Source organism: Pipistrellus hanaki (assembly GCF_964339955.1).
Source record: "Pipistrellus hanaki genome assembly, chromosome: 5".
NCBI classification, from domain to species: domain Eukaryota; kingdom Metazoa; phylum Chordata; class Mammalia; order Chiroptera; family Vespertilionidae; genus Pipistrellus; species Pipistrellus hanaki.
Genome location: NC_140507.1, coordinates 100,313,620 through 100,334,621, shown reverse-complemented (window position 1 = coordinate 100,334,621; position 21,002 = coordinate 100,313,620). Strand labels below are relative to the sequence as shown.

The 21,002-nt window shown below is 51.7% G+C and overlaps 1 protein-coding gene and 1 long non-coding RNA gene across 25 annotated transcripts in view; one reads left to right on the top strand and one right to left on the bottom strand.

The window, feature by feature from the left end:
• The window catches only part of LOC311622356, a 385,135-nt gene that overhangs the window by 270,491 nt on the left and 93,642 nt on the right, over positions 1-21,002 (bottom strand). The gene's annotated exons all lie outside the window — the stretch shown is intronic.
• Positions 5,258-21,002, top strand: part of CAMK2D (calcium/calmodulin dependent protein kinase II delta) — a 144,637-nt gene continuing 128,892 nt past the window's right edge. For 13 of the 24 annotated variants that reach the window (XM_084883412.1, XM_084883410.1, XM_084883411.1 and 10 more), the window contains exons 1-2: positions 5,258-5,620; positions 6,843-6,937. In XM_084883412.1, coding sequence (XP_084739538.1) covers positions 5,273-5,620; positions 6,843-6,937 — 443 coding nt within the window. In that variant the 5' untranslated portion in view covers positions 5,258-5,272. The remainder of the gene's footprint in view (positions 5,621-6,842; positions 6,938-21,002) is intronic. The other 11 variants (XM_084883424.1, XM_084883422.1, XM_084883421.1 and 8 more) reach the window with 1 other exon arrangement.

Below are 21,002 nucleotides of genomic sequence, written 5' to 3'. Positions count from 1 at the left end.
CAGAGTTTGTGTGTCCACATCCCTCTTCAAAACTTACCAGAGGCCCTGAGTGGGATGACCACAGGCCCACAGGTTTGGCCAGCTTCTAGCCCCCTAGTCAACACCATGCTGCCCAGTCCCAGGGCCCACAGGACTCTTCAGCAACAAAACATTACTGCAACCCATCCACGTATTTCCTTTGGAAGAGGACAGCTCCGTCCCATGTCCCCTGCACAGCTGTCACAGTGGAAGCTGAATAATCTGCTGCATGTACAAACTACAATAGTTGCCCTAGCCAGTTTGGCTCAGTGGCTGAGCGTCAGCCTGTGGACTGAAGGGTCCTGCGTTCAATTCAGGACAAGGGCACATGCCTGGATGTGGGCTCGATCCTGTGTGGGGCGTGCAGGAGGCAGCCAATCCATGATTCTCATCATTGATGTTTCTCTCTCTTTCCCTCTTCCTTCCTCCCTGAAAGCAATAAAAATATATTTTAAAAAAGAAACTTGTTGAATACTACTATTTTGCCTAAAAACAAAACAAAAATGGAATTTAAGTCACACTAATCTAAGTCATAGACAGTATACAGTTTTATCTAACTCATATTAACACAGACAACCTCAATTGTCAATGTTTCATTATTTTTATATTAATTTCCCCAAATATACTTTAACTCTGCCTCTATCTCTGTTTTCACACCTTCCCTTTCTTTCACCTTGCCTGTGAGCTGACAGCCTAGATCACATGTGTCAAACACAAGGCCCGCGGACCAAATCCAGCCCGCCAGGCCTTGCAATGTGGCCCGCACCGCGCTGTCATCACTGCACTCCGCTGTCAGTTTATGACATTGTCAGTTTATGACTGTTCAGTAAACCATTCGGCCCGCGATTTAGGCTGGATTTTAGATTTTGGCCCCTTCTCTGATTGAGTTCGACACCCCTAGCCTAGATGGCTAACCTCCACTTTCCAGGAGGCAGCCACCGGCCTGTGTGGCCCAGATGTCACACCCAAGCTTAAGACCTTCAAGTCCGACAGCCTGGTATTGTTCCCTGCGCCCCCACAGAGGGCCTCTTGGTTCCTTGAATGGCCACATCCCATCCCCTAGAATGCTGTTCCCCGGCCTCTCTCGGATCTCCTTGACTCCCACTAGCCCTTCAGATCTCAGTTTGCTCCTCTTTTCTCAGGAAAAACCTTTGCCTACTCCACCAAGACAAACAGAGTGCGTTGTCATAGCTCCCTGCAGTCTTCCTTTGTAGGACTGACATTTTTAACAATAACCGATTTCATATCCATTTCCCCACCCAACCGTATGGAAGAGGGGACACTGTCATGTTCTGTGCATCCTCAGAGTGCCTGGCAATTCACAGAATAAATGCTGCAAAATTAATTGCACGATTCTCCACGTTTAAGCCGCAGGGGTTCTCTGTTTTGTTTCCTGCCCATGTTGATAATCCACCGGTTTAATTGCCTTCACCTTCAGAAACAACTTTTCACTCTTAATTCGAGGGCACACTTGCTAAATCCACCAAGTAGTTGTGAAAAAGAAGTGTTGCTCATAAAAATGTGACTCATTGAAGCACCCCCCCCCCTTTGCAAGGATGAAAAATGAAAGAGAAGAGCATTAAAAAATCCACGAATTAAGAGAAAAGAATTGTCACAGGAACAGGCCAACCCACATGTAAATGGATATAATATTTTTAAAAGGCCTTTTAAATAAGTGGGAAAAATATGAACTATACAGTTAATTCATTGACAAAACTAGCCACCTGTTTCAGAGAGAAAATGAAAATAGACTCTGACTCATGCTGTTCACCAGCCATTTTTTTTTTTTAAATATATCTGTATTGATTTCAGAGAGGAAGGGAGATGGAGAGAGAGAGAGAGAGAGAGAAACATCCACAATGAGAGAGAATCATTGATCAGCCACCTCCTGTATGCCCTCTACTGCAGATCCAGCCCCCAACCAGGGCATGTGCCCTGACTAGGAATATAACCCTTCTGGTTCATAGGTCAATGCTCAAGGACCAGGCTCACTATCCATTGTAGACAGATTAAAACACTAATCATCTAGGAATTTTATCTAATAAAAGAGTAATATGAAAATTGACTGTGCCTCCACTACACCCACAAGCTACGACCACCAGCCAATCAGGAGCAAGTATGCAAATTAACCCAATCAAGATGCCTACGACCACAGAGCGAGCAAGAGGCTTGGGTTTCCCCAGTAATAGAGATAGCCAAGCTTCCTGCACACCCTGGATGGCCCAGGCCTCTACTCAAGACTATGAAGTTTCAATTATAGAAGATAAATAAATCCCAACAAAAATGGCTGTGGCCACAAAGCGAGCAGGAGGCTTGGCACTGCTCAAAGCTACAAAGTTTCAATTATAGAAGATAAATCCCAGATATCAGGGCCTCTGCTTGGGTCGCCAGGGGATGTGGCCAGCCTGCAAACCAACATAGGCCCCTTGCCCAGGCTGCCCCACACCCCAAGGAAACCCTCACCCTGATCTGGGACACCTTCAAGGCAAACCAGCTGCCCCCACCTAAGCCTCTATCTTATCTAATAAAAGAGTAGTATGCAAATTGACCATCACTCCAACACACAAGATGGCTGCCCCCATGTGGATACAAGATGGCCACCATAAGATGGCCAGCAGGGGAGGACAGTTGAGAAGGACCAGACCTGCAAGGGAGGGCAGTTGGGGTGATCAAGCCTGCAGGGGAGGGCAGTTAGGGGCAATCAGGCTGGCAGGGGAGTGGTTAGGAGGTGATCAGGCTGGTAGGCAGAAGTGATTAGGAACAATCAGGAAAGCAGGCAGGCGAGCAGTTGGGAGCCAGCAGTCCTGGATTGTGAGAGGGATGTCCTACTGGGATCAGGCCTAAACAGGCAGTTGGACATTCCTCGAGGGTTCCCAGATTGGAGAGGGTGCAGGCTGGGCTGAGGGACACACCCCCTGTGTACAAATTTCGTGCACTGGGCCTTTAGTAACAATATAAGGAGAAAAAAAATTGAGGATTAGAAAAGGCTCTTAAACCAGATGTAACTGACAGCCACGGAGCATGCAGAGAGGATCTGTGGGAGGCAGAAGACGGGTGCGAGCCGCGCAGTGTTCCCTCAGGCTGGCTCAGAGAAGACAGCAGTCTGGTCTGAAAGGCAGTGATGAGAAGGGGCAGATGATCCTAGACATCTAGGGGCCCAGTATGGGTGGGGGGCAAGGAGGGTAGTCTAAGGCCTGCGGTGTGCTAGGGCTGGCGGCTCTGGTTTCTGCACAGGTGGTTGGTCTTCCAGTGATAAAGGCAACTCCCAGCCAGGTTAGAATGTGCCTTCTTTAACCGGAACGACACAGTCAAGGTAAAAGATCATAATAAATATTTCTTATAATTATTGCTGGTCCCAACATCCCTTTTCTGCCCCTGCCTATATCTGTGTCCAGAAGGATTCCCTATCCACGCATTCAGACTTACGGTTTGGGCATTCCTGGCCCCTCCTATGGGCGTCCCCTTTACACCCCGTTGTCTCAGTCTTGGCATAAGCGGCCATGGCTGGCAGTGACTCCATATCAGTGGTTCCGAAAGTCCCCTTCGCTCTGGCTCTATATGCACTAAAACAGTCGATACAGCAGACCAAGGACCAGAGCAAACCCAGACTGAGTAGACAGGGCTTGCTTTAAAAAAGTACACATTTGTTGTCTACTAATACATCACTATTAAAAATCAGTTATGTTTCCTTTGTTGTCATAAACATTTACAATTACCAGTAATTTAAGGAACTGAGATAAATACTGTGATTATGTAGACCTCATTATGTGAGTATTCAAAAAACAATTTTCTTCCCAAGAGTTGTAAAATGTTATGACTTGATTTATTGTTTTAATTTTACTTTTTGTTTCATTTTTAGATTCAGAGAATATGAAATCATCGCATTGTAACTTGGAACCATTTTGCTAAATATTTATGCCATATATTAAACATCTTCAACCTAGACCGAATTGGTAGGGGTTTCTCCCACGTGATGGGCCGGCTATTAATGCTTAGACACCCTGTCTCTTTCCTTTAGGTAGTTTTCGGTATCATCTTCTTTCGTACCAGTATAGTATTTACTTTTTAAGGCTGGTAATCAAAATATGCATAAAGTTCAATTATGTTACAGTAAGCGTTAAAAATTGTGAACATTTTGAGATCTCAAGTTATTGGCAGTCTAACACGTCCAGGATGGGGCATAAGGGAACAAGGTGTGACATGGACAATAGCAGCCCCTCTTTCAATCCCAGATCCTCCCTCTCAGCTACCTTCCTCTGCCCGCGGTGAAATTCTGAGCCCATGATGCAATGCTAAAGTGAACAAATGAGCGATGGAGTCACAAGGTTTCCCTGTGGCTGCTGCAAAGCAAAAGGCAGTAAAACGAGAGGAGGAGACCACCGCTCACTAGGCCGCAGCTTTTGCTGGATGTCTAGCCAGCCTTCAATGTCACAGCTTATGAAGGGCACAGGCCCAGAAGGCCGAGGGCGCTGCCGCAGACCTGACTTATCCACTGTTTTCCACGTAGCGCACCATTGTTTTCCTCGCCTTTTACTGTAAACAGCGACACGCACGCTGACAGCCGGGGGCTCACGACCAGCACTCACGCGGGACACGCGAGTGCCACCCGCGGAGCCCGGAGCGTGCCTGGAAGGCCCGGGACCTCGCCTCCCCTCTTAGCAGGGGGCGGGCGAGGCGTGTCACGTGTGTGGATGACGTCAGCCTACGGGTGCGTCACCGCTCCCCCGCCCCAGAGGCCCCGCCCTCCCAGCAGCGCGGAAATCTCGCGAGAACCGCCTTCCTCGCGGAACTGACGGAGCGTCCCTCAGGAGCGAAGGTGTGGCCGGGGGCGGTGTTTTGCCTTCATTCCGCTATCGTGACAGCCGAAGGCGACCCTTCTGGGGCTGCCCGAGCGTGAGCACCCCGGCCCGGAGGAGGGACGGTGGAGGCCGGGCAGTCCTGGAAGGGAGGCCGGCCCGACGGGGTCTCCTCGCGGCGGGGCCCCGCCCCCGCAGCCACGCGCCGCCCAGTCCTAGGCCTGTGGGCCTCCCCCGCCTCCCCACGCGGCGCCTCTGGCCGCACAGGGGCGGGCCGGGGTCGCCGAGGGCCTTTGGGGCCAAGCGGCGGGAGACCTAGTCCAGGGCGCCGGCCCGCACGTGCCTCTCCAGCCTCCCCGCCCCGCGCCATGTTCCGCCCACCGCCGTCCCTCTGCGCGGGCCCCGCCCCTCGCCGCCGGGCCCCGCCCCTCGCCGCCCGGCCCCGCCCCGCCCCCGCGATGGCCACGCCCAGGCCCCGCCCCGCCCGCGGGCCCCAGAGCATTCGCAGCTGCTGGCTGCTCGCGTCTCCCCCGCCGGCAGTTTTCCATCTGGGCCCGGTGCTGAACGCGCTGCCTCTGCGGCGGGGAGGGCGGCGGGAGGAGGGCGGCGCGGCGGCCGGAGGGGCCGCGGGGCCGAGCGGAGGAGCGGGAGCCCGCTGCGGTCGCCCCCGCCCCGCGCGATCGGGCGGGCGGCCACTCGGACGCGGGCAGCGAGCGGGCCCGGGGACAGCGCGGCCCCACGATGGCCTCCACCACCACCTGCACCCGGTTCACGGACGAGTACCAGCTCTTCGAGGAGCTCGGAAAGTAAGCGCGGCGCCGGGAGGCCGGGGGGTGCTCCCCGCGGGGCCGGGCCGGCCAGCGCCTGCCCCTGCGCCCCCGCCCTCCCGCCGCGCGGCCCGCGGCCGCAGACCCCTGGTTTAGACCGTTCTCGGTGAGCGGAGGTGCCTCCGCAGCCGTGGGGCGGCCCCGCGCGGACGGGGACGCGCTGCGCCCGCAGGGCCGTGTCCGGAGGGGCTGGGCTCGGCAGACCCTGCCCGGGCCGCTGCCCCCTGTCCGGGTGGCCTCGCCGCCCCCTCCCGGGCTGCGCGCACCCCGCCGTCCTCGGAGGACTTAGAGAGCCCTTCAGTCTCGTGGGTCCCCGGGGTGGCCTGGCGGTGGTGGCCCTGCGGGGCCCAGGAGGTGTGCGGGGAGAGGACAGGGACCTGCCCAGGCCCTGCGCGGGGACCGGGCTGGAGGTGCGCGGGAGGCGCGGGATTTGCTGAGGGTCGGCTGTGCGCAGGGACCAGGGGCGACGCGGATGCTGATTTATGATTTATGCAACATCTGACCCAAACCCAAGCCTCTGCTCTGCTTTCACTATTACCGATGGAATGGTGCGGGGTATGATGATGTTCGTGCAGCTGAATTAAAGGAAATGGAAATATCTTTTAAATGGAATGAACTTTCTCTCCTTATACGTTTGTGCATTGTTAAAACATGGAGAATATGTCGGAAGAGCAGCTTAATGCAAATCTCTCCCCTCCCCCAACCCAAAACAGGCACAGAGAAATCGCCATACCAGGGTTTTTTAAACCACACAAATGTTCCCGAGATTTATGTTTTAATGAAAACCATCGCCATCTTTGCTCACTTGAAGCCACGTTAATTTTTTTCTTACCAGGATAAATAGCAGCAGGCTTTTGCTGCTCTGCCTCAGCCCTGCTCTCCGCAGGGGTTTTTTCTGGAGCATTTGGTGCGGTGTGAGTGTGAACTGGAAAAGGTTTTCCTATTTCATGTGCAGTCAGGAGCCTCGAAATTGGCAGTCCCTGTCATTTTGTTGATTAATAATGTGTGCTCCCAGTTAAATGAGATTTACTTTGTTCTCAGCATCAGGGCTAGTCTGGGTTTCCAGGAAGAGGGGGTTATTTCTGGATATTACCATAGTGCGTGATATTTGAAAATTCAGTACATTCAACAAAATGTTGTCATTCTTTAGTAACTATCAGAGCTGATTATAGAGATGACCTGGTAATTTTTTTATTTTCAGGGGGGCTTTCTCAGTGGTGAGAAGATGTATGAAAATCTCTACTGGTCAAGAATATGCTGCCAAAATCATCAACACCAAGAAGCTGTCTGCCAGGGGTAGGTGCTTACACACACCCCCCTCTCCCCCGTCTGCTGCCTGTGTTTCCCAGGCCCGTTGTGGCTCTCTTGAAAGTCATCACAGCCTTGCAGCTGAATTATAGACTTAGGTCTTGTGTCACGTACTGAGATTAGTTCTTTTCTGAATGCCTCTTCGTCTATACAGTTTAAAAGTAAATGAACAAATATAATTTAACAAGTTTTTTATAAAAATTCTGCTGTCCTCTGAGCAATAACACTATATTTCAAAGCAAATAAATGTCATGAAGTGTATTTTGCCTTTAGCTCTACTGTGAAATAACTTTCAAAAACCGCTGGAATGGAAAAAATGTAAGTCTCACATTGTTTCCTTTTGCTTTTGAGAGGAAAAATAGGTCAGAGCTCAGTTGATTCATATATTTCAGTTTTAGTTACACTTGAACTTAATTCATCAAGGTATATTTAACGCTCATTGTTTGGGAGGAAAAGTCTGAGTGCTGTATTCTAGGAAGTCCAGCGGTTTTGACATTTCCACGCGCAGGGCAGACCTCCCTCGGCCTGCGCGCTGAGATTGCTCGCAGACAGAATGTATTCTGCATAGGCCTGGTGGCCACGGCGATAACTCATGCTTGTGAATAGCTGTTGACATAGCAAGAAACTTGGAGCGCTCGCCCTGCACTCGTGTTACCTCTTTGAGCTCATGGGAAAGTACTTCACTGAGATGTGAGGCACCCCAGTCATTGTGAGAATGTGCCTCAGGTATTGCCATGGGAATTTATGGCTTAACGAAAGAAATGGAATGAAAATGAGCAAAATGCCATAGTGTAAGCCCGTTTCAGTGACCTGGTTTATTTTATTTTAAGTAATAAGAAAAGAAATTCCATTAAGGTTTAATTTGTCTTCAAAAAAGTGCTGCCTCCGGTCTCACTGTGTTTGGTCTTTGCCAGGATCTCTTTATTTGTTGTGAATCTGCCTTACCTTGGCGGGTAGGTGTAGGCTGGCATCTCAGCTTATCGGTTTGGGTGGGGTTGGTTGTGATTCTGGGGAGCCTCCTGCTGAGCAGGCCCAGGCCCATGGCAGAGGCTGGGAGGGCGGGAGCACATGGCTCAGCGGTGCTCCCTCCAGGCTGCTGCTCCGGCAGGGAGGCTCTGCAGGGAGGGGAGCTGCTGAGCTGTAAGGACATTTTAGTTGTTAGAATGTGGAGGGGCCAGCCTCCCAGTGCTGGTGCCACCGCCTCCTCGCCTCCTCGTGGGCGGGCGCCTGGGCAGCAGGGGAGCACTTCTTTCCCAGGCACCTCCGCCTCCCAGAGCCTTCCTCCAGGAGCCTTCCCTCTTCATCCACCTGCCCCATGCTGAGAGGCAGCACCACGTCCACTCACATGCCCTGACTGCACTCTCCTCTCCTCTGCCTCCGCCTTCCCCCTCCCCAGCTCTTGCCCCTCCCTGCCCATCCTCTGCTTAAAGAGCAGTCTGCAGCCCAAGCCCCTGCTCTCCTGGAGGCATGCCCCCACCTTCATTCCGGAGAGGTGGTGCTGGAGGACTGCGGCCGCTCCCCCTCTCCGTGGACTGCGGGCCGCTCCGCACTTGCTTGGCCTTAACCCGCTGCAGTTGTCCAGTCACTCCTCTGCCCGCTAGCTGCTCCTGGGCACTTACTTCCAGTGAGCCTCAATTTCCGCACCTTGAAAACGGGGTGAGACCAGGACACTTGTTGCTGTGGGGTCTGAGAGAAGTGAAGAGTTACCACCACGGCTCCGTGCTGGCTGGCGGTTGGCGCTGTTATCTCTGTGGGTTGTGGTGAGCAGCTAGTGAGGGCGCTTCTGGCGGAAGGTCAATCAGAGAGGCAGTGGCGGCCCTGATTGACTGTGGGAACCCATTGCTTCGAGGCTCTGCTGCTTCTCAGGTGACGCTGCGTCCATTTCTGTATTGTTTTGATTGCAGGTTCTTCATCAATAAAACTGGAGGGGAGGGTGCCCAGACAATGTCATGGGTGGTTGTGAGGATTCATTGTACGAGTCACTTCTTAAATTGCAAAGTGCTGTGTCAGCTTTATCTATTATTATTGCTCACCTGAAAATACTACAGTACTTTTCCTTCAAGAAGTTTATTTTATATTGTCAAAACAATGGAACTGGTTATAAATTACTTGTGCCTTTGAATGTATGCATTTGTTTAATCTATACCCATATTGAATTGTAAACGTGGGGGGAGGAATACCATGCTTTTGTTTTGTAGTGTAACATGCCACAGCCTGGAGGACACAGGGCGGCTGGCAGAGTGACCAGGACCAGACAGGGCTCTGAAATCGAGGAGTGACGTCGTCTGTAAAGAGTGTATCAGAGCATCTGCTTTAAAGATGAGTTCTCTTTAGAAACGCTCCATTCCCAGAATATAATGATCCTAAAACACTACTATTATAAAAATTTTATGTAAAGAGAAAGTAGGATAAAATGCAAAATAGCATGCTATTTTTTTGTTTTTTTGAGAGTGCACATGGTATTTTTTGTGAAACACGTAATTTTTTGGCAAAAATTTGTGTTTCATTTGAAATGCCACATACCTTTGTAAATTCGAGTTTTAAACCTATTAGTTTTAAAGACCAACCAGACAGGTCCTTCGACCAAAATAATGTTCTGTAAATATAACATTACAGCCGAAGAAGAAGGCCATTGTCAGTGATTGTCATCCAAGACCATAAGGGAATTGCCAAAAAGGCGGCTGCATTCCTGCATAGATTTGCACACCCAGCCAGTCACCCCGCATTCCTCCGTGGGTCTTGGTGGCTTTCCAGCAGACCTCAGCCACGCTTCCCTCAGCTGCTGGGACACATGCCATAATGAGGCACTCAGAGTCCTGAAGAATTTCATTTCTTTTGTGTTAACACCTGTGCACAGGGCTTCTTCATGCAATTCTGATCAGATAGATAAGTAAACTCTTATAATTTGGGTTGTTTTAAAAATAAGTAATGTAGCCCAGCTGGTGTGCTCAGTGGTTGAGCGTTGACCTATAAACCAGGAGGTCACAGTTCGATTCCTGATCAAGATACACGCCCGGGTGGTGGGCTCGATCCCAGTATGGGGAGGCAGCCGACCCATGATTCTCTCTCATCATTGATGTTTCTCTGTCCTTTTCCATCTCCCTTCTTCTCTGAAATCAATAAAAATATCTTTAAAAAAATAAAAATAATTAATGTAGAAATGTCTCAAGCATCTGATATTTTATATGTAGTTTCTGTCTTCTAAGAAGTTTTGTGTTAGATAGGAATAGAAAGCATGCTTGGTAAATGCTAAGTAGTGGTACTTGGATTTTATCTCAGATTTTTACCATGAGAATTAGAAATTAGAATTTTGGTCAGTTGATCCCAAACAATTAGGTTAGTACTTAGGTAGTGCTAATGTGGCTTGCCATCGTGATTTTTTGTAACTTGGAGGTGCTGCCAGGCTTTGGAGGCCCGCAGGGCAGTGCTGGTGGCAGAGCCGTGGCTGGGCCCGATGACGGGCGTCTAGAAACAGAACGGGGGGTTTGCTGTAAGGCCTCCCCGGCCGAAAGGCTCTTATGGTCGTGGTGACTTGATGTGCGTCTCCCATTGTATTTTTTGATCATTGGAAACCACTTATGACAGAGTGTGATGTGCCAGAGGCCCCTGCTTTTGTTAAATATAATGAATTCTAATGGAAGCTTAAAATAATTATGCTGTGATCAGAGTAGTTACCTTTACTCATCTATGGAAGTTAGAAAAGGGTTTCAAATTTTATTTTTCTATAAATCTTCAGACATAATGCAATTAAATCATGTTGGTAGTCTTTGATGTTGCTACTTTTGTTAATTCCTACATATTGATATCTTTATAAAACTACTTAGCCATATACGCAAAATTAGGTCTCAGTTATGAAACCTGAAGGTTGAATATATGTTCTGAAGTTTCTTTGTTATCTATAATAGGTATGTCAATAACTAACACATTACTTTTTCCTTATTTTGGCATTTAGATAGTCCAGAAATTATGTAATTTTTCAGCCTGTGGTTACTTTTCTTGAGGTACAAATAGATGAGATGTCAGATGAGTCAACTTGTTCTGAATATGTTATTGATTTGATTATTTAGAACTCATTAAATAAATTAATATATATATATCTTTAAAAATATATTTTATTGATTTTTTTTTTTTTTTTTACAGAGAGGAAGGGAGAGAGAGAGAGTTAGAAGCATCGATGAGAGAGAAACATCGATCAGCTGCCTCCTGCACACTCCCCACTGGGGATGTGCCCACAACCAAGTTACATGCCCTTGACCGGAATCAAACCTGGGACCTTTCGGTCTGACGCTCTCCACTGAGCCAAACCGGTTTTGGCCAAATTAATATTTTTTAAAGTTTCTTGGCTCCAACAGTGTTTTAAGAAAAATTAATAAATCATTTTTATTTTTGTTCATAGAATCTCTACAACTCTTCAATTATTGGTCTCCAAATGGCATGTATCATGCTTACCATGTGATATTTAGTTATGTTTAATTGTATTTCCATTCTCACACAGGCCCTGACTTAGACATTTATTTTCCTCTTTTGGTAAATGAGAATATTATTGATATTCAAAACCAATTAGGAAATAAAAATGAAGGTATGTATCTACATTTCTAGGAAATAATAAAAATCCTTTCTGTGTTCCAGCATCAATTAAATAGGCGAACGTAACAAGCTGAGGTTGTCAGGCACCTGGCTTTGACCCTGAGAAGCAGGGTCAGCGTCTGTCTGGTAGATTCTGTGATGAGAGCTGAGCGCCCTGGGAACCTCATTGTTATACAGTGAGGGCAGTTCTTGTCCTTCCCAATGACATACGGAATGGACCCAATGTAAAATGGAGAACTTAGTAATTCCTTCTTGTAGTTCTTGTAATGGTAACTGTGAGTTGCTATGAAGCACATAGTAGTTTTTTCTTGGGCATTTAATTTTTGTTGAATGGAATTTTAATTAATTTGTGACAGTCTTTCTTGGCTGATATTGAGGCAGCCACCCTGCTAGTGTCTCTAGGGCTGGGTTGGTATTTTTTAAAAACATCTTTCTCTTTCCATTTATTAGAGTATAATGTGTACAAGGTTTTAAAAAATTATTGGCAATGAATTAATGATTGTTTACCCAAGAGGTGTGTTAAAATTTGTAAGATAGTCTCACTTAACACTGATACATTAAATGGAGTAGCTAGCAATATTTTTAGTCTAAAATGTAATACCTTTTTAATAGTAACTTGTATTTCATACTACTTTATAGATTACTAATCACATTCACATATGTGACCTTACTTTAAGTGTTTTTATTTAATAAACTAGTGGCCCAGTACACGGAATTCATGCATAGGGTGGGAGGGGTTCCTCAGCCTGGCCTTACTGTCTCCAGTCTGGGATCCCTCTCAAAATCCAGAACCACTGGCTCCTAAGCACTCACCTGCCTGCCTACCTGATGCCCCTAACTGCTCCCCTGCTGGCCTAAGCCCCCTAACTGCTTATGTGCTCCCCCTTCCGCTCCGCACCTTCAGAGCCTGGCACAGGATGCTGAGAGCTCTCTGCTGAGGGTCCCCCCCCCCTCCCCCCCCCCGTCCTGATGCGCCCCTCCCGGCCGGGTGGTGTCACGGACCTGGGCGCGCTTCTGCCAGAGGGGCAGGGACCACCATGACCCGTCCTGACACCACCCTCTGGGCTGGATGGCGCTGCGGGCCTGCACACGCCTCCACCAGGCCGGCAACCCAGGCTGCAGCCTCATGTCTGGTGGTGCAAGTCCTCGCGCCCGTCCCCTCGCAGCAGCTCCTGCCTGCAGTCCCTGTGTCGGGAGCAGTCTCTGCCTCGAGTCAGCGTGACGTTAGTGCTGGGCAGGCCTGTGTGTGCCTTCGCTGGGGACAGAAGTCCCCATGCACCAGCTCCTGCCTGTTGACTGGTCTTGACTGGGACACCATTAGGACCAATTAGCATATTACCTCTTTATCCTATCTAATAAAAGAGTTATTATATATGCAAATTGACCATCACTCCAACATACAAGATGACCGCCCCATATTGTCAAAGATGGTTGCCCCCATGTGGACACAAGATGGCCACCACAAGATGGCTGGCAGGGGAGAGCAGTTGTGGGCAATCAGGCCAGCAGGGGAGGGAAGTTGTGAGGGACCAGGCCTGCAAGGGAAGGCAGTTGGGGGGGCACCAGGCCTGCAGGGGAGGGCAGTTAGGAGTGACTGAGCCAGCAGGGGAGGACAGTTGCGGGAGGACCCAGGCCTGCAGGGAAGGACAGTTGGGAGTGACCAGGTCTGCAGGGGAGGGCAGTTAGGGGCAATTGGACCGGCATGGGAGGGCAGTTAGGGACAATTGGACTGGCAGAGGAGGGCAGTTAGGAGCGAGCAGGCTGTCAAGGGAGGGAAGTTAGGGTTGACTGGGCCAGCAAGGGAGGACAGTTGGGGGGACCAGGCCTGCAGGGGAGGGTAGTTAGGGGCAAACAGGCTAGCAGGGGGCAGTTAGGCATCAATCAGGCTGGCAGGGGAGTGGTTAGGGGGTGATTAGGTTGGCAGGCAGAAGCAGTTAGGGGTAAGCAGGCAGGCAGATGAGTGTTGGGAGCCAGCAGTTCTAGATTGTGAGAGGAGTATCCGACTGCCCATTTAGACCCAATTCCACTGGGATTGGCAACGAAAGTGGGCAGTCGGACATTCCTCCAGGGGTGCCAGATTAGAGAGAGTGCATGCTTGGCTGAGGGAGACCCCTCCAGCCTTGTGGACGAATTTCATGCACTGGGCCTCTAGTGTGTGTGTGTGTGTGTGTGTGTGTGTGTGTGTGTGTGTATGTATAGATAGATATATAGATATGTAGATATATAGGTATATAGATATATAGCTATAGATATTGAGTGGTTACAAGGGAGAAGTATTAGGGAAAACAAGGCTTACCTACCAAATAGATGTCATAGAAGACTTAACCAAATAGATGTCATAGAAGACTTAACGGTGCTAGAGTCTGGCCTGAATTAGGTGCTGTGGGTTTTCAAAGAGGCGAGATTCTTTCTGCCCAGAGAGATGGAGGAAGGCTCTCATCTCATATGGACTGAAATACAAATTTCAGCCACAACACAGCTGGTGTTCAAGTACCCAAATGCAAATAAACAATTTGGAGAGATTGTTCAAAATAGCTTTAATATCTGCTTGTAATGAAAATGTTATTTTATTCATATGATAAACTTATTGCAACTATCAATATAAAGTTATTTTTAGAATTAAATAATTTTAAATGAAGTTGAATATTTTAGGTGACAGAATTCTATGATTCCAGTTAAGGTAGATATAACAATACTTCTTACGGTGAATTCATAGACCTTTCGTCTGCCAGAACCTGTCTCTCTCCAGGATGGGAAACTGGGAGGTTTGAGGGAGAAAAAGTCAGCTTTATTTGTTGTTTGTTTGCTTTTGATTCTTACTATCATAAGTATCATTACTGTTAGACACAGAGCAACAGCTAATAACACAGCTAACACAGAGTTTATTAGCTCTTTTCTGACACTACATTCTCCTTCTAACTTCTTGGGACTTTATTATACCAAATCAATAATAATAATCATAATAGTAATAATAATAATAAAATATAAGTGTTGTTAGTCATTAGTTAAAGAGAACTTTCTAAGCACCAGGTATATACTTAAAGACACTTTGTACATTTAATCCACACCACACCCTCCGGGTAGACAGTGCTTTCTCCATCTTTCAATAGAGGAGCCTGAGGCTCTGAGTCACAACAAAGATTCACCGAAATAATTTGGGAATTAGAAATTAATCACTGGACTTGGTGTTCGCTAGCCATGAAGCGTCGGCTCACTTTCCTTCCCTGTGTGATCCGCTCTGCAGGTGCTTGCTTTGACACTTACGTTTCAAAGAAGCTGGTTTTAAAAGGTTTGGTGATACTTTATGGAGTTTTGATGCACAGGAGGTGGCACTTATTTGCTTCTGGAGATGATTTGATGGTTTGGTAAAGGTGGTGTGGCCAGCTGTCACAGCTGCTGTCTCATCCCAGTGCCGGTAGGAGGCCCTGGGCCGATGGCACGTCTGCAGCGCCTGCTGTGTGGTCCCCCTGTGACCCCCCCCTCCTCGCAGGCTTTCCTATGGAATGTGTTACCAGAAATCAGGGGTTTTGTGATTCTACAGCTTTTAGTGGACACACACACACACACACACACACACACACACACACATTTTTAGAAAGTATGCTCTTCTTTTCATATTCTAAAATGCCATTCATATTTTTTAAAGGCAACTTAAGGTTGTAGCCATGGTGGCAGAAGTGGTAGCCAGGTTTCATCCTGAAAGTTGTGTCCATTTCCACCCTGACATTTACGCAATCAGTGGAACCATTTGGGGGGCAGTGATTCTGAATTTCAGTTTCAATTTAAAGACAAACACAGTGCCCCGTGTCCTCACCTTGCTCGCAGACCTGCTCGCAGACCCTGTGCGTGGCAAATACAGGCCCCAAGGCTGGTCCTTCCTCACGTGGGGAGGAGCCTGGGGCCCTGGCTGGCAGGCGGGGTCCGAGGGAAGGCTTGCCTGGACGTGTGTGCGAAGCGCTGGCTGCTGAGGGTGAGGAAGGCTTCCGGGAGAGTGTCTGGCCGGGTTGGTGAAAGCGGTTTTAATTTAAAGCTGGTAGGAAGGACACAAATGAAGAGGGCGTTATGAAAAACGTGAGGAGCAGGGAAGTGAGCAGTGCCAGTCCGGCCAGGCTGAGGGAGAACGCAGCCTGAGCAGAGGGCCAGGAGAGCACGCACTTCTCCCTGGTCCCGGCAGCCAGGCCTGGCGTGGGGCCGTGGTGCAGCCCGACTCCCTGGCCATCGGCACCCGTAGGGCGGGAGAGCAGCTTCTTACGCCCCACGTGGCCTTCCTTAGCGCTGGGCAGTCTGGGTGAGGACCAGGGACTGAGTGGAGGACAAAGGAGGGAGAATCAGGTTTTTCAAATCAACCAGCAGCCCAGCGCCCAGGGAGCGTGCTGTGGCTGACGGCGAGCCGGGCGGTCTGGCGCCTGTCGGATAAGGCTTCCCTGGACACGGCGCCGTCCAAACCCCAGGTAAGAAGGAGGTCTAAATGCTTTCAGCCTCGCTCACCGAGTTCCTGGGTCCCGTGTCTGGAAGACTGCCGGCCCCTCACAGGTTTACTGACAGGAATGAGTAATGAGTTATGAGGAATGAGGAATGAGTTACCCCAGACTGCATGTTACGCTGCTCCATGAGCACGTGGAGACCGAGAGCTTTAGCAGTAAGATTTGTACACTCTCCCCAGTTTTTGCCTTAAAAATATTTTTTAAGAAAGGCTCAAAATTTAATAGTCAGATGAATCGTGTGATAAAATTTATAATTTAGCATGAGCTAGTGGTTGGAAATAATCATTTATTAAATCATTTATAAATTATTTTAAGTAGGAGACTTTTAAGGTAGAAATAGGTTTTGGAAATATCTGAAGCAAACAAAAAGCCCAAACTGAGAGATACCAGGGTTGGAAGTATGCAGGGAAGGCGCACAGGGTCAGTTTAAAAATAGCCCGTGGCTTTGAGAGGGTAACCCTCTCCACCCGCGCCCGTGGCTCAGGCCCCGCAGCCCTGGGGGACTGGAGCGTCCCCGAGGCTGCACAGGGGCTACCTTAGCCTTTCCTGCAGGATCGGAGACACCTCTGAGTCCCACGGTGGGTGTAGGCGAGGTGGCATTGGGGGGGCGGGGTGGGGTTGGGGAGCTCCGAGGGATTGCCTGGGTGGGCTGGGCTGGGCTCTGGGTCAGTAACCCCATTCCTGAATGGTCTTTCAGCTATTTATCTGCCGCTTTATCCACAGACATGCATTCCTCTCCCTGCTCACCTGGAGCTGGGCCTTGGCAGCTGGCGTCCACAGTGGGACTGGCATGCCGGCCGCCTCGGGCAGGGCGTGGAGGAGCGGCTCGGTGCAATGGGTCCTGCACACCCAGAAGTCTGAGTTGTGGGTTTGATCCCAGCTCGGGTGCTTTTCTCACATCGATGTTTCTCTCTCTCTCTCTCTCTCTCTCTCTCTCTCTCTCTCTCTCTCTCTCTCTCTGTCTCTAAAAACCAATAGAGACATATCCTGAGGTGAGGAGTAAGTAAGTAAAATAAAGTAAAATGTGGTCAGTTCCAAAACAAGACTTAGGGCCTGTCCGGAGGGCAGGAGACGCAGCATTGCTGGCGCTGGCGGAGGCGCGGAGGGACGGAGGTGGGGGGGTCCTGACATCGGCGGGGAGGTGCGGGGAGCAGCGTGCGAGGACAGGGCGCCGTCCGGGAGAACCAGGATCCCCGTCAGGACTAGAGATGGAGACGCTGTGGAAGTCAGAAGGGAAAGCTTCAGCCATGGAGAGAGAGGTCTGCCCGGGCAGGGACAGGGCAGGAGGGCGCAGCTGAGCGGCGCTGAGGGTCTGGCTGTGAGGGATGGAGGATGAGGGCTTCCAGGTCAGCGGGGAGATGGTACTTCTCATGGAACAGACTGAGAAGTCGGAGTCAGGAGCTGCGTGGAGGGGGAGGTGACGCATTGAAGTGCTTGACGGGGTGTAAGTGTGCTCACACAGAAGGGTCTCCAAAGCCACGGGGAGCTGGGTGTGGTCCCTGAGGAAGGGGCCTGGGCTCCGTCCCCACTGCTCGTCCTCTTGGCCTCGCCCACTCCCTGACCGCCGCAGGCCTGCCCCCCCCCGCTCCGTGAGGCGGGCGGTCCGTCTGGCAAATCAGTGACTGGCCCCACGAGGGATGGGAGAGCACGAGGGGAGGATGTAGGAGGCGGAGAGCCTGGGGTGGGGGAGTGGACGCCTTCAGGAAGGGCCAGCCCCGAGCAGGTGCGTGCTCCCTGCGGGCCGCAGGGCTGGGAAGCGGGACCCTAACGGAGGGGTGGCCCCCACCCCGCCATTGCAGGAGGGCGGCGGGCGGAGGCAGCCCCATCCCAGCCCGAGCTGAATGTTTGCTGAGCAGTGGAGAAAAACAGCTGTTTCCTAGAATTAAGGGATCAGTGGAGATACTATGTAAAATCTGCTTTTTTAACAAAATACGAAAATAGAGACACTAATTTCAGGGATCCGCCAGGGGGTGATAAGTAAAACCACAGCCTACGTGGAGGAGAGGAGTCGGGGGAGCAGGCAGGTAGGCGGGCACGGGTATCGGCGGAGCCCTGGCTCGGTGGGAGAGAACCGGAGGTGAGTGTGGGGAAGACATTCTCCTCCCGGGCGGCGGGGTGCCGGACATCTGGGTGAGAATCCGCTCCAGGTCCACTGGGAACAGGAGGCCAGTCTGGGGTGAGAGAGGAGAGGCCGGCCTGGGGGTGAGGATGGCAGGGCAGGAGCCGGGGTGCTCTGGTCTTAGGGCTGCAGAGAGGAGTGGGCACTTCAGGGGTCATGAGCGGGCAGGGACTCGGTGAGACTCCAGCTCCTCAGGGGCCCGCCTGCCAGGAGGCCGGGATGTGGCCTCGACCAGGGGAGGCCACAGGGACTCTGCCATCTGTGAACGGTTGGGAGAGCGGCCCTCAGTGCTGGTGTCCACGTTAACTCCCCTAGGTGTGCAGCCAGTCCGAGCAGAGCGGACTGAAACGCCCCCGTACCCGCAGGCCCTGCCCTGGCCTTGTAGGCGCTCTTCCTGGGGGAGGCCCTCCCCAGTGCAGGCCCGGGCCGGGAGCAGGACAGCGGAGAGCCAGCGCTGGGAATGCCGGGCCCTTTTCCCCCGCCCGGACGGAACCCGGGTCCGCGGTCCGGGCGCTGCTTCCGTGCCTGTGGCCTCAGCGCATTGCTCGGCGAACGGGCTCTGCCGGCAGCTGCTGGCTCGGAGCCGCAGGCGCCTCCCCTGTAGGAAAGCTGGTGGGAGCCACGGCTCAGGAGCGGAAGTAAATGCTGTGAAGATGGAGCGGGAGCTGATCCCGGGCTTCCTCCCCAGCTTAGCAGTGCCAGCGGCACCTCCTCTGTCCCCGTGCCTGGCTTCTCCGCCCGGTCCGCTGGCTGGTCATCAGGACGGAGGTGGTTAATTTTCCCGGAAGCACTGCTTTCCCAGTTTTCCTGAATCTGTGTCGTCGTTCAGTTTGCTTTCTCAGCTGCTAAGGGTTACTTTGCTCCCTGAGAAAAGCGTGAGCCAAGGCTGAGGCCGCAGGCCGGGAGGGAGGGAGGGAGCTTTGTGTCCCTCAGTCACTGTTTCTGCTCCATGCTCACCGCCCGCCCGCTCCCTCCCTGCGCATTGGCACTGCTGGTGCCCGTGTCCCACATCCCACTGCTCCTGCTGTCCCTCCTCCAGCCCAGCTGCACAGCCACGATTGTGTCCGTGTTCAGACCTCTCAGTCCGGACAAGGAGCACCCTCTCCCGCCTTCCCCAGCGAGGAGCTCGTGTCCTTGTGCGGGGATGCATTTGGGTGTATTGATGCTGATGTTTTGTGGCTGTGGGCTTTGCTTCTCCAGTTGCCAAGTGATCCATGACTTACCTTCCCCTCATCTCACCATCAGCCCTCCTTCAACAAGCGTTTACTGAGCAGCTGCTATGTGCAGGCCCAGTTCTTGGTTCTGGGCTGCATGAGGAGAAGGCCGGTGCGGGAGCAGCCGGACGGGTCATTGACGGGTCAGTGCTGCGCGGCGGTGCTCGCCAGTGGGTGATGGACGGCAAACCAGGGGAAGGAAATTCAGGCCAGAGGCGCAGGGACTCAGCTTGCGCAGTAGGAGGAACGTCCTCGAAGCTGGGTGTGCCGGACAAGGAGCAGAGAAGCGCGTGGCCCTGGAGGGGTGGAGGATCCCGAGCCTCCGGCGGAGTTCCAGCAGGGTGCGCCCTGTGAGGGCGGGTAGGGGAGCGCACCGCCCGGCTGCCGGGGAGCGCAGGCCCGGGAGCGGCGCAGGGCAGCGGCGGGCTGTGACTGCGGACAGGAAGGAGGCCCGGTGTGCAGGCAGAGGCACGGCTCCTCGTTCATGGCCACAGCACTCTCGCGTGTGTGATGTTACCTGGGACCTGGCGTGGGACTGGGGGGGTCAGGGGTTCAGGTTGTGACCTGTTACCTGTCAAGGCATCATCCCGAACGGAACTGCCTGCCTGCCTGTGGACAGCCACTCCCCACTCCTGCTCTCCCGTGCCGCACCCTGCTCTGCTTGCTCGGGTGGCCGTGTTTATTCTGGACACTGTGTATCACGTGGTATTGGTGTGGCTTCTCTCATTTTGCATATGTCCAGGCTCGGCCCTGCTAAGTCATGTGCTGCAGGTCGGTGAAGTCCCATTGTGTGGCCGGGCCACTTTTTGTCCATCCTTCCGTTGGCTGGTGGGCATTTGGGTGGCCCCATTTTTTCGTATCATAGGTAACGCTGCTGTGAGCATTTGTGTCCAAGATTTTTGTCTAGACCTGTGTTTGTATCTCCTAAGAAAGAGGAAATACGGTTCACACACACACACATGGACACAGTGCAGGAGTGCAGTGCAGGGGGTGTTGGTTACTGACCGGGTTAAAGTGCGTCACAGCGCATGTGCTGTGGCCAGGAGCTCAGAAAGCATTGGGACTTAGAGATGCTGGCGGCTGTGAGAGAAATGGAAGTAGAGTTTCCACACAAGAGAGTGAATTATGGCCATTTCCCCTTTGTGAACACGCAGTAGGAAAGCCTTGATTTAGCCACGGTTTAAATGAGCTGTGTCCACAGTTGAACATCGATCTCTTTCAAGCCAAAGAACCATCAACCCACCTGCCTCTCCCCTGCAGCCTCCTCACTCATGTGGACTGTTCTAGAAGGACTTTTGGTAGCAGATTGGTGCCATGGGGTCTTTGTGTTTGATGACAGGTGTGGTCATGCTCTTGTGTGAGGCCCACCCTCCTGTCCCCACTGGCGCCGGCCGGTCCTGCGTGGCTGTGAGCGGCCGCAGTCTGTCCACACTGCGGTGGCGCTCGCTAGCTCCTGGCTTTTGGGTGCAGAGCTGCTCTGGGAGCGATGGGGAGGGTCTGAGGAGGGAGCCGGCGGGAGTGTCTTTCACTCAGACCCTGGATTGGCTCGATAACCCAGAGAGAAGCTGGAAGAGAAGAGTGAACATGGGTTCCCTGAGGCCTGCGTGCCACTCCCTCCTTCCTTCCCTGAGCTCAGGTGGACTCTTGGG